We start from the raw sequence: 12,792 nt of genomic DNA, 5'->3' as shown, positions 1-12,792 counted from the left end.
CAAAGCTACATAATATTACAAATTCTAAGAGTGATAAAAACGCATGGTAATGTATTCACATCTTCACTTTACACAATACAATACAGGCCTACAAAATATATGTTCGTACTTGACATTCTGTAGAAAATAAATTAATAGGCAGGTTTTAAAAAGTATTGAGAAGCAAATGTTTCAAGGAAAATATATTATTTGTATGATCTGTTATCCGTGCGACCCACTTCTTACCTAAGCGATTCTTAGGCCTAACACAACACGTCACATATTTGATTTTTTTTTTTGGCCTGTGTTTTGGATTCGTTCGATACGACGCTGTAACCTTTGCGGCAAAATGTTAAAGCGCGTATACAGGTACTGGTCATTTGTTATATAGAAGTAGGGGGAGGGGGGTTGGGGGAGAAGTATGGATTCGTCTTCGCATTCGTAAAATGTAATCCAAAGAAAACTGCGGAATTTACGATCAGGTCCTCTCAACAAGCAGTGCAGCGCATAACCAGATGAACTACACTGGCTGCGCACAAGTACACTGGCTGCCACAAGTACACCAGGGTAACCCCCTACTCATCCGAAAAGCACATTGAGTTATTTAAGGACGAGCCACTACGTACACTACTGGACCTCTAGTTTGAAGTCCTCACCCGAGAAGACTTGTTCAGAGTATGTGGCGACGTGCACATTGTAACTACAGTAGTTGTGTGATGTTCCCCTCAGAACGTAGACTGAAAACAGGAATTGAAATATATAAGAGATGTGTTTATTTGCGCTTTGGCGAGAGCAATATATACTTAATATACACTTAAGTACACTTACTTGCTCTTAAAGGTAAACACCGTGTAAAGTTGTCCTCTTTTGAACATAACCGATTCTTGTTAATTCCACATGGATTAAAATTTAAATTCACGGTAAGTTAAAATCACCTATCTATCAAAATGATAGATTACATCCGAATTTCTTCACAATGCGATCAACAAAAACACATATACATGACACCCTATGACCTTTCTAATTTGCATATTACCAGCTGGCATGTTTTAGTTGAGTTGTTCTCACCTGCCCTCCACTAATCTTACATGATTTTCTTCACAATGGAATCAACAAAAACACATAAATGACAGCATATGACCCGGTATGACCACTCACCGATTCTAATTTGCATATCACCAGCTGGCATGTTTTGGTCGAGTTGTTCTCACCCTCCCTCAACTAATCTTTCATGATTTTCTACACAATGCGATATACAAAAACACATACGCGACACCCTATGACCTTTCTAATTTGCATATTACCAGCTGGCATGTTTTGGTTGTGTTGTTCTCACCCGCCCTCAACTAATCTTTCATGATTTTTTTCGCAATGGGATATACAAAAACACATAAATGACAACATGACTCGGTATGACTACTCACAGATTCTAATTTGCATATTTCCACCTGGCATGTTTCGGTTTAGTTGTTCTCATCCGCCTTCAACTAATCTTTCATGAATTTCTTCACAATGTGATCAACAAAGTGAGTTGTTTTTAGTTACATATATTGCGGAACTTGTCACTGCTGGTGTTGTTCTGTTTCTTACGAAAATACAGTTTTAGATGCGATTCCACTGCATACATTTAATATACAGTCGTTGAAGACAAAACAATGAAGGCCTATCACGTGCGTTTTGTTCCAAAGATTAGAACACAATAACATTGTATTGTATGTTGTTAATGTATACTTTTGTATTTCTAAGAAAACTTCGAATCAATCAATCAACACAATTTCATTATTTATTAAGGCATTTCTTTTTAATATAAATATCCTAAAACACAAGTCTACATAAAAGAAAAATAAATAAGATCAATTCAGTATTATAATTATCATTGTCTGGCCGCACGGAATTCCTACAAATAGCCTAATAATCTTATCATGACGGATTTGTGACCATACACACACCGTGACCATATACAGTATCAAACACATGCAAAGCTCTGTCTACACTATCAAACTAGTTTGATGTGCTCAAATTTGGTAATAATGGGGGAAACACATATGTTGTCACATGAAGGTAGTGTAGACAGAGCTTAATGGCTAGAAGTGTACAACGTGACGCGTCCACAGCAGCAATGCGTTTTAAAGGTTTTCTCAACGCAGGCGTTTAAAACGCGTCTGTAGCAACGCATTTTAAACGTTTTCTCAACGCAGGCGTTTAAAACACGTCTATAGCAATGCGTTTTAAACGTTTTCTCAACGCAGGCGTTTTAAACGAGTTTCCGCTGCGGAAGTTATGCGGCGCATAACTATTATAGAATAAAAGTTTACATCATGTTTACTTTTTCTTTATAATATTATATCTCAAAGTTGTAAAGTGGATTTTTAAAAAGTTTTCGAGCAAATACTTGATGCAAACAAGAAATATATTTATCGACAATAGAATGAAAAATTTGGCACATACAAATAAACGAATTATTATAAGTCATAACATTAAGTTAACCTGACCGGTGCGGTGTTTTTATGCAGATGATTTGCTATGACAAACAATTAACAGCATACGCAAATTACAGAAGCAAATGAGGCTGCATGCAAATGAGGCTGCGCTCAAAAGAAGATGAATAATATGCTAACGATGAGATATTATGACTAATTAAATATTTTAACATAAGGATGAAGATTGTATTGTCAAGATACTGCAATGTAAAGCTCTGTGTACACTATTAAACTAGTGATATGACGTCATCGTGTCCATATATGGGCACATCATATTTTTTTGTCACGCACAGTTTGATAATGCATGGGCGACAATGATATTGAAGATTCAATAATTATAACTATTTTTAATCTGTACATTAAATGTAAAAATCCAGTTTTAAAAGCCTCATATTGATTTCAAATTTGAGTAGTTTACTAAAACATGAGATAGCGCCCTCTATCGGATGGTTGGTTGCTTAAATTAAATTTTACATCGCCCTCTGTTGTTAGGACATGAACGATATATTTTTGACTTTCTTTTTTTTTTAGTATGTTTTTTTTTAAATAAAATTATAAACTGGACTTAGTTTTTTTAACAGAAAAAAGGATATTTATCAGTATGTTTTAGTACAATTACAATGATTATACAGTATTGATTCAGGAATTAAATTAAAGAGAGCATATTTTTGGAATATTAACATGGGTTTAAAAAAATACAACAAAAAATGTAATTACATTAAAAATACCTATTTTTCATCATGATGGAATTTACACTAATTTCTAAATACAATATTTACAAAGTATATGAATCTTTAAAAATCAGTAAAGTAAACTTGTAACAACTTCATGACAAAAATTGTATAAATATTATAAATAGTACATATTAATAATAATTATTCTCAGCAAATTCATATCATCATTAAATAATTATTTTGAGAATTGCTACAATAACTCAATTTTTCTTTCATTAAATAGTAAAGTATTATAAATAAAGAGAAATAGCTTTAAAAAACTTATTTCTATTAGCTACTTTGTTTGTAGTAAACTATACCTGACTGCTCTTACAGCTCTAGTTTTATGAAAGTTCTACTATAAGAAAATGCATGTTAATCTCTAACAAACCAAGATCTTACGATAACATCATTTAAATAATATAATTTCTTCCGAAAGTACAGTACTATATAAAATATGTACGATCCAATTAAAACACTCCATTTAAAATGTTAAATAGTGATGCGTCTCTCCCTTCCCCCTTCCAAAACGGGTGACTGCTCTGTAATAACAGTCACTTCTTATAATAATAATAATATCCACTCTCTTTCTCACCTATTATCAAGTTGAGGGGGACATTCTTTTTTATGTACTGTACTGCATTTAGGGGAAAATTAAAGCTTATATTAAATAAATAAACCAAATATTTGGGTACACAATTAACTATAGTTATATCAATTAATTTTAATTAATTTATTGTGTTTCTCTTTGGATGTCGCAGTGTTTAAATGAGAAATTTATTTTCAATTTCTGGTTTATAACTTTCTAAACTACTCTTTTTTTGGTGGTGCAACAGAAAAACTGCATTTTATAATATTTAAAGAACTATATATTTTTCCATTGGAAATCAAACACATCAACACAATAGTGAATATAAGCAATTCATTTTTTAATTTTATAACAGAAAATTTAGATTTATTTGTGAGCATGCACAGAGGCTTGATATGGTCCAGTGGTTTCATCGTTTAATTCAAAGTTGACTAAATCATGGAAAATATTATTATTTAAAAAATGGCAATTTTTAACAGATAAAAAAGTTGTTATTTTGGTATCTTAAATTTGACTTTTTTTCTTCCTTTTTTTCAATTTCAGGGAAAATTTACATTTCAACTTTTGGAATGGTAAAAAAATAAATAAAATTACATAAATTACATTACTTCATCTTTTGTGTTTTCTAATTCTTCACTTGGTTCCGCTTGACTGCACGTCATTTCAACATCCCCATTTTCTTGAGTGTTTCCATTTGTTTCCTCCACTTCTTCGTTTGGTTTCGTCGTCACCTCAAGTTCTGGATGGTATTGTTTTAAACGGACATGCCACGCTACGCTGATGCACGCCGCCACAGTCTTGAACTGATGTATAACGTTGCGGGGAATGAAGTATATATCGTTGGCTCGTAAGCGTATTTTGGCATACCGAATACCCTCCCTTCTCATCTGGTTCAATTTGGCATCCTCAACCCACTGAACACACTGTCAATATAAAATTATAAAATAAGTAATTTTTAATTTAATAAAATATAGTTTATATTGTATATGTTTAATTATCATTTGAGAGAATAATTAATATAACCTAATAATATAAAATGTTGAGATAAAAATCTATATGTTAATACAGCTAGTGTGACATTCCAGTTACAGAATTCATTAAAAAATGCGATACATCATAAAAAACATTTAAACAGACTTTACAATTACATCTTATTAGATCTTGTGTTGGAAATTGTCTTTTGATTTGTTTGAATGTTTACTTCTGACCTGGGTGACCTTTTCAGAACAAGACCCTGATATGAGGGACTACGCCAGTGAAATGTACAGCATGTACACAGGGACCAACAGCTTTATGACTTATCCAAAGGACAAGGTAATGAAAGTAAAGTACCTCCCTAAGGATACAAGCAATACTGTATATAATAATATATACAGTATAATTGCACTGAAAGCTCTGCTAAATTTTCTGGCTGTTATTTTATATCTCCATTGACATCCAGCCACTGATACTCACAGAATTGTTATTTTTCAGTAATTTGCCTTTGGATATGTAGACACACCCATACCTCTCACATGCTAGTCTAATATCCCTTACCATTACACCATACCAACACTTACCTGAGAGACTGGAGGTTCGTGCAGATCAAGTTGCAGGGTTTCCGTGACATTTAAGAAGTCTGCAGAGTGAAAACAAACAACATCTTTCACATCAAGGTCATCAACCGTATCCATGTCTTTGCCATGGACTGCCTGCAGAACTCCAACGGCAGCTGTTGTCTGTCGGTCAAAGCCTTGACCAATGTGATCAGCGTGGCATCGCGTCCGGTCAGGAACGAGTAACTCTCTTGGTTCCGAAGCTCGGGGACGGTACATCAGATTTTTTAATTCGTTCACACCAGTTCTAGTGTTGGGGAAATAAATATTTGTGTTAAATTTTGATTTGAGGAATAAAAAAATGTATATATAAATTATCCTATCCCCAGGTTATTATCAACATTATCTTGATGTAATAATAATAATAATAATCTAAATTTGTTTAAATCAAAATTAATGCATTCTAGTGAGATCCAAGAATTAATTTTTATATATAAAATAAAATTTGTCTTTACCTTCTCTTGGCTTTTGAGGGCGACTTGGGCAAATCAGCTGTTGGTATCATTTGTTCTCCTGGACGAACCCATACGATTGGACCATCGTTACTATGGCAGCGCTTTTCCATCTTCACTGAAGATAGTGGACCCCACGGCATGACACGGTGGAGAAATGAATTTTCCTCTAACATGTCTAAAATATCTTCGAAATAATCTCCCGTCTCCTCGTTTACTGTTCCTACGAGGCTCATCTGCAGCATGGGTCCGGATTTATACGTACCATTACAGTACGAACGGTGAACATCGTTACGGAAATCATTGACAGTTTTTGTTATCAAATCATGTTTAGTACCCAACAGTTCGGTTTTGACGACCGTGGATGGGTGTCTACAGGCTAGATAGTCAATAAGGTTTGGAATGTTATTTACGGCATCATGAACAATACCCATTACATGATCACAAATGCCATCGGACGATTCACCATACACAATTTTAAAATACTCTTCAACAAATTTATCCAACTCATCTCCTTTCAAATGCTGGATCTCTTTACCGTACACATGTACGACACTAGCGCCCCCATTAGATTGTTTTTCGATGTGGATATATTTGCTAAATGGTGAGTTTGCCTCTTCACGGCTGTCCAATATCATTTTAACGTTGTCTGTGGTAGTTTTATCCGAGACCTCCATCTTTATTGGTTTCTGAACAGCAACTACTGGAGAAGGAGGTGATATACTAGTTTTAACAGTATCCTGAGATGTACACGTTGTAGCATCGACCATGACTGGCCTATGTCTGTGATGATGGTGGTGATGATGCTTGTGTTTCTTGGCTCTTCTCATCATCGTTAAACATTCTTTCTTAATGTGCAACTTAAGCTCAGGTGACCCATCTTTTTTCACGATCCTTGAAGTGGCATACTTTACAAGTGGCCATGAATCACCTGTTCGGTAAACAGAAAAATATATAATGAAAACAAATAAAATATAATATTAATTTATTGCACAACTGTGCATTTATATTAATATTATTAATATTATGAAAATAAATCATTTATTATAGAGCAACATTGAACTACACAACAGGCCTGACGGTAAAGCAAGAAAATGTAACTTTACTGTACTGACACTAGGTCTATCTATTAACAGGCGTAGCTAAAACTGACAAGACTAGAGTGTAAATGTTAATGTATGAAATTCACACACAATTAAATATACAGTTACTGTAGGCCTACTAGACTATAATCATTAACAATACAAAGATAAAACAAAGAAGATAAATTAAAAATGTGTCAAGTCAAAAAATGTCTACACTAAAAACTACTGTACTACTACTGGCTGACTGATCATAATTATTAATTAATATAGACTTGGTAGCTAGGCTAGCTAGGCCTAGACCTACTACTAGGCCTAGCCTAGTCTTACTTACCATTATGAACCTGCTTAGGCTGATCTTGTTGCTGTAGCACTTGCGTCCCTGTTGCTGGTGGTGAGCTTTCATTTCGTAGGCTAGCAGCAGGAGCTGCAGCTGGTGGTGGTGTTTGATTTTGAGATTGCTCTTCACTTCGACGTGCTGGCGATTGCCTTCTTATTTTTGCAGCAGATGGAGGAGGAGAGATATCGGACTCGCTTGTACTTGAATACCGTTGTTTATAATCGGTATACATATCCTCCGTGTAGCCCGAGCTCGATAACCTTCGATAGTTATGCTGTACCCGCCTTCTCTTGCCTGTCTCCATCACCATCGCAGGTCCCAATTTGCTAGGCGAAACGGTGGTGGGAGTAGGCGGGCTAGCTTCATAAACAACCAGCGTATCTGATTGTCGAGTGTCTCCATTAATTTTAAATCGACTACTTACGGCAAGCAAATTATTTGGAGTGCTAACTTTGTCATCTTCGTCACACTTTGGACTTGATAAATCATTTTCAGACATCATATCTTCGTTTACATCACGTTTTCTTTCTCGTTCAGACGCCATCATGGTTCATCGCTTACCCGGATGTCGTGTACCAGACGTTTTGCAGGAATTTTGATTAATTAATAAATACGTGTTTTTCGTAACATTGAGTTGCCAGCTATCAATTTTAAATGCTAATAATGATTATGATTGTTACAAAATGAATATGCATACTACTCTTTTTGTTTTTTTTCACATTATAATACAGTAACTGAATGTAAAATTGATAATGTCTGGCCCCACAAGACTACGAATAATTATGAATTTTTTCTACATACCGCCCTCAACAATTTATCCAGACGCAGACTTTTTAAACTTCTTTTGGCAAACAAATTGTATACAAAAATAGTATTGAGAATCGACCTGAGGTGATGTATATTTTTCGATATGGTCCAAGGTGTCCAATCACCATCTATGCTGATAACGATGTGTACCATAAGTGTAATAATAATAATGTAATAGTCAAATATTAAGTCTTCCCAGAGTGTACCTACATTAATGTATAGCATATACACGCTTCACAAAAAGTATAATATAACTGCTGAGTTTGATGAAATATTACTATGGCTATATGTATGTAAACATTTTAAAATTATTTTCTATGTAGCCTACAGTATAACAACATTACGGATAATTGCATCACAAAATAGGCTTAACATCGCGAAGTAAACCCATGTGTTGATTACACATTGAATAAACCAAATACTCTACTTCAAAATATATTATTTAATGTTATAAAAAAAAATCATTTTTAATTATTTTTTTAAGCATTTTCATGTCACCTAGTTTTTCACGCTTGGTCTAACATGACGTATTGATTGTGCACACAAACAAACACGCTGTGCGTCGGCGCAATAGAGTTTTTAGAATGTTACGCGCTGTTCTTATTCTGCGTGAATAGAGTGTATCTTTCTAAAAATATATATAATTACGCCTATGCGTAACACAGTAATAATAATATGAACTAACAACAATGTCTAAGAGTATTGACATAAATTATTGTACAGCTAGAGGTCTTTGTAAAATACCAGGCGTTGACCCAGTATTGGCGAAGAGAATAATAACTTACCGACGAAAACTATGCGGTTTCGACAGCATTGATCAACTTTTGCAAGTTAGTGGCCTAACACGTGGAAAATATAAAAAGATTGCAGATAACGCGTTTGTTGGAAAAAAGCAAACTCCATCTAAAGTAGGCCTACACAATTCTAAGCCTAAGCAATATTCGAAGAATAAAACAGTAGAATGGAATTTGGAAGACAATTTAATAATACCTATAGGCCCAAGGACTCCCAGTCCCAGGCCCAACAGAAAATCTTCACGAAATAGTAGCAAGAAGGTTTCGATTACTCAACCGACTAATTCAATAGTGCAGGATGTTGGAACTCACTATACAAATGGTATGTAGCCTAGGCCTAATGCCTGTTCATAATGATGTTGTTTAAGCAAAATATATCTAGGCCTAGGGGCCTAGCCTATACCTATGTTATCAATGATTCCATTCCTTACAGTTAATACTATAAGATTATGATGATTATCTGCAGGGGATGATGTTGTACTAGGCCTAGCTAGAGTCCAATAGTTATCGTCATAGTTTCGTGGAATGTTCCAAACCAGTCTGAATACTAAACATCAGTGATAGGCCTATACCTACTGTATACTCTGGGCCTGAGACGAGACCAAGGTAATGAAATCATACTTTTTCGTTTCAGGTACAACACAGGATGCTACGGGAACAAAGAAACACAACAAACAAACTGTTGCTAAACAACGTTGGTCTAATAGATTAGCTGATGAAACTTTACAGACACCTATCATGAACTTCTACATATCGCCAGGACTGTCAGGACAAATGCCACAACCAATATCTGGTCAACCGATGACCGGCCAAGCACAAACAGGACAACCATTACCAGGAAATTTTCCGTCGGGACAACAGTCAAGTTTCTTAAATACATCGACTTTTCCTTATAGTCCTACACCTCTTCAATTTGGAAATAACCCAAACGACTTCAAACATGTTTATAGTTTAGACAAAGAAGACTATTATACTCTTCAGCCATCTTCGACATATGATACAGAAAATATAAAAGAACATACAATTCCTAAAACGCCTAGAACAACTCAAGCACAGACAGAGCGAAGTCGTGAAGAGAATTTTGACTTTTCAAACAATCGTATGTTCACAAATCCATTGACGTCATCAACTCCTAAGAAACTCCGAAAGAGACAAAATAAAAGAAGAAATCAAGATATCTCTGCAAATTCTAACGATTATCCAGATACAAATTCAGATAATAACCAAAACGTCAGTAACGATCTCCAAAACATCACTGAGGCCGACAGGAAAGCGCACGGACTTTATAAGGAAAATTGTAATGCTATAAAACAGTGGTTGAGAGGCGTAGCACCCTACGTTTTCAGTGACTATGAAACAACAGCAACAACAGATAGTGAGGTTGATGACTTAAAACAACAAGAAAAAGTTGCAAATTCTACATCAACAAGAGTTAAACACAGACGAAAAACCCGTTCAAAATCAAAACCATCAGAACGCCATACTACGCAGTGCACATGCGCAAATGAGAGAAAGGAAAAACAGGACATGAAGCAACATAAGGAAAAAAGAAACAGTGAAGATGAAGATAATAATAACAATCAGTATGATAATTCTTGGCCATGCGTTCTGATGTGAGTGGTAAAGGTCAAACAATGTCAATTCATTGTATTACTATAAAATAAAGTTAGATTAATCTAGTATTAATAATATAATTGTGTCAATTGAAGCATTTCATTTGTTTTTAGTCGATAGTTAGCACTTTAGCGACGGTATCTGTTAGCTTATTGCATTTGTCATTTTTTGTTTACAAAAACACTTGTGTATATTCAGCTTGGGTATTATACTATTATACTATATACGCTTTTCTACATTAATTTTTAATAATGTTTTAATAACATTATATGTAAAGTATTGTATTCAGTTAAAAAAACAAAACTGGACTAGACTGACATAACAGTTTGACAAAAAATGTACACTCTAATGTAAGTACGTTAGTATGATGCGAAATTAAATTGTTGACAGGCCTATTAACTACGAAACTAGCCTCGGGGATGTACGACTGTTTGATAGGGCCTAGGAAAGTGAGTAAGTTGGCACGTTCCTGTGATTGCTACGTTCCCCGTCTCTCCGGGGGCTTTTTCGAATCTATAATTCTGAATTAACCACGAAAAGATGAGGAAGATCTCGGCCTTAGCTAATGCTTCTCCAACACACACTCTTCGACCGGTGGAAAACGGCAGAAAACTCTGAAGACGTTGCTTAATAGTTCTTGTCGAATCCAAGAATCGCTCTAAGAAAAAGAATATATATTAGCAATACACAATATTCAAATGAATGTCGATTTGAATGGAAACAATATTTTAAACGATTCCATTCAATTAGATTTCATTCGAGTCGAGATTATTTTCATATGACTTCCTCATTAACAAATTGTACTCGATAGATCAGTGATAGTTTGATGGATTCTTAAGCTCTTTCTACACTATCATACTTTATGTGACCAAAAAATGTGATGTGCCGAAATAGGGTAGTGATATGATATCAGCGTGTATGAAAAAATCAATTTTTTCCCACATAAAGTTAAGTTTGATATTTTAGACAAAGCTTTTAAGCTCTGTCTACACTATCACACTTTATATTTGGGGAAAAATTTGTTGTTAAACTTGTTTGATAGTCTAAACAAGGCTTTAGAGAGGCCGTGTCATATTTATTCTACTGCAGTTACTGCAGTATACTACAATATAATTACTATTTAAGTTGTTTACTAATTAACAATCTTTCATCATACATTATATGATCTAACAATTGCTAATATTTTGTTCAGTTTTGAATATTATAAATTACATTTGTACGTAACAGACCTAAAGCAAAAAAAAATAATAATAACAATAATAATAACATCATTTGTATTATTACAATGATGTCATTTCATTACCACACTTGGGCATATCACTACCGTATTTAGGCACATCACACTTTTTTGTCACATAAAGTTTGATAGTGTAGACAGAGCTATAGAATAAGACAAGGTCTTCCGCAGCTATTTGATTTGCACAATCGATATCAATATACCTATTACCTGGTTTGAACTTTTCAGGAGAATCCCAGTATTTTGAGTCATTGTGAAGAGCCCAATGATTTATGAATAATATCGTGCCTACAGGTACATTGTAATTGCCTGAAAGAAAAAGGTACGCATTAAGCCGAATTCATACTAGGTGGGAAATCTGTTTTAAGGGTCTTTGAAACATGTTACACGTCACGGTTCCGGTTCGGCGCCAGCAACAAACCAAAAACGTTCCACGTGTAGGCTAAATGCCCTCTTATTCAGTATAAGATAACTATACAAAAGCCCAATCCTGCTACATTATGAAAATGAATAACTAAAAATACGGGACGATGACGAGAGCTTGTTTAGTTCTTACCAATTGTGGAGTCTTCAATAGCACGATGAGGTACGCCTAAAGGTGAAGCCGTGCCGTATCTCATAATCTCCATGATCGTAGCCTCCGTATACGGTAACTTTCCACGGTCACTTAGTCGTGGCGGCCTGTCTCCAATGACGTCATCAAGTTCCTTCTTTATTTTCTCCTGTACATCCGGGTTGTCCATCATGCATGCCACAGCCCAGAGTAACGATGCTGTCGATGTGTCTGTACCAGCTACAAGAAATGTGATTACAATAAAATAATTAATTTTAATCAGGGAAGAATAAAAATTACGTAATTTGAATCTTGAACCTAATTGTTATCTATATATAATTTTTCTAAACTGTAAATATCGGTAAACCATGCACGCCCAAAAAAACTGCAGTCAAAATACTCCCATTTTGAAAACCCATGTTTATAAACCCATGTAAAACACTTTGTAAATTTTAGAGATCATATGCAGTTAATAAATGTGTATTATGATGTGTTCACGGAAAAAACAAATGTTTATGGGCGTTTATTCAAATCAGAGCGTTTAACATATTTATTTA

At 34.7% G+C, this 12,792-nt stretch overlaps 4 protein-coding genes across 5 annotated transcripts in view; 1 reads left to right on the top strand and 3 right to left on the bottom strand.

Annotated features, from left to right (window-relative positions):
• Positions 1 to 1,152, bottom strand: part of LOC144856360 (inosine-5'-monophosphate dehydrogenase 1-like) — a 70,747-nt gene extending 69,595 nt beyond the window's left edge. The window contains exon 1 of the mRNA XM_078714349.1: positions 1,016 to 1,152. The gene's annotated coding sequence lies outside the window, so the exon portion shown is untranslated. The remainder of the gene's footprint in view (positions 1 to 1,015) is intronic.
• LOC144856385 (caveolin-1-like) overlaps positions 1 to 12,792 on the top strand; it is a 237,281-nt gene that overhangs the window by 214,247 nt on the left and 10,242 nt on the right. The window lies entirely within an intron of this gene.
• On the bottom strand, positions 1,745 to 7,815 carry LOC144855628 (lysine-specific demethylase RSBN1L-like). The gene is made up of 4 exons (XM_078713532.1): positions 7,225 to 7,815; positions 5,812 to 6,739; positions 5,321 to 5,603; positions 1,745 to 4,684 (listed from the first exon to the last, which is right to left on the bottom strand). Exons 1-4 carry the CDS (start codon positions 7,775 to 7,777, stop codon positions 4,361 to 4,363), a joined length of 2,088 nt encoding a protein of 695 aa, XP_078569658.1. The 5' UTR covers positions 7,778 to 7,815; the 3' UTR covers positions 1,745 to 4,360.
• Positions 10,443 to 12,792, bottom strand: part of LOC144856364 (steroid 17-alpha-hydroxylase/17,20 lyase-like) — a 33,302-nt gene continuing 30,952 nt past the window's right edge. For both annotated transcript variants that reach the window (XM_078714357.1, XM_078714359.1), the window contains exons 8-10: positions 12,239 to 12,475; positions 11,893 to 11,991; positions 10,443 to 11,103 (exon numbers count right to left, since the gene is read on the bottom strand). In XM_078714357.1, the coding sequence (XP_078570483.1) occupies positions 10,853 to 11,103; positions 11,893 to 11,991; positions 12,239 to 12,475 (587 nt within the window). In that variant the 3' untranslated portion in view covers positions 10,443 to 10,852. The remainder of the gene's footprint in view (positions 11,104 to 11,892; positions 11,992 to 12,238; positions 12,476 to 12,792) is intronic.

Source organism: Antedon bifida, chromosome 11 (assembly GCF_963402885.1).
Source record: "Antedon bifida chromosome 11, ecAntBifi1.1, whole genome shotgun sequence".
NCBI classification, from domain to species: domain Eukaryota; kingdom Metazoa; phylum Echinodermata; class Crinoidea; order Comatulida; family Antedonidae; genus Antedon; species Antedon bifida.
The sequence above is the reverse complement of the archived record's forward strand: the minus strand, read 5'-3'. Positions and strand labels throughout refer to the sequence as shown.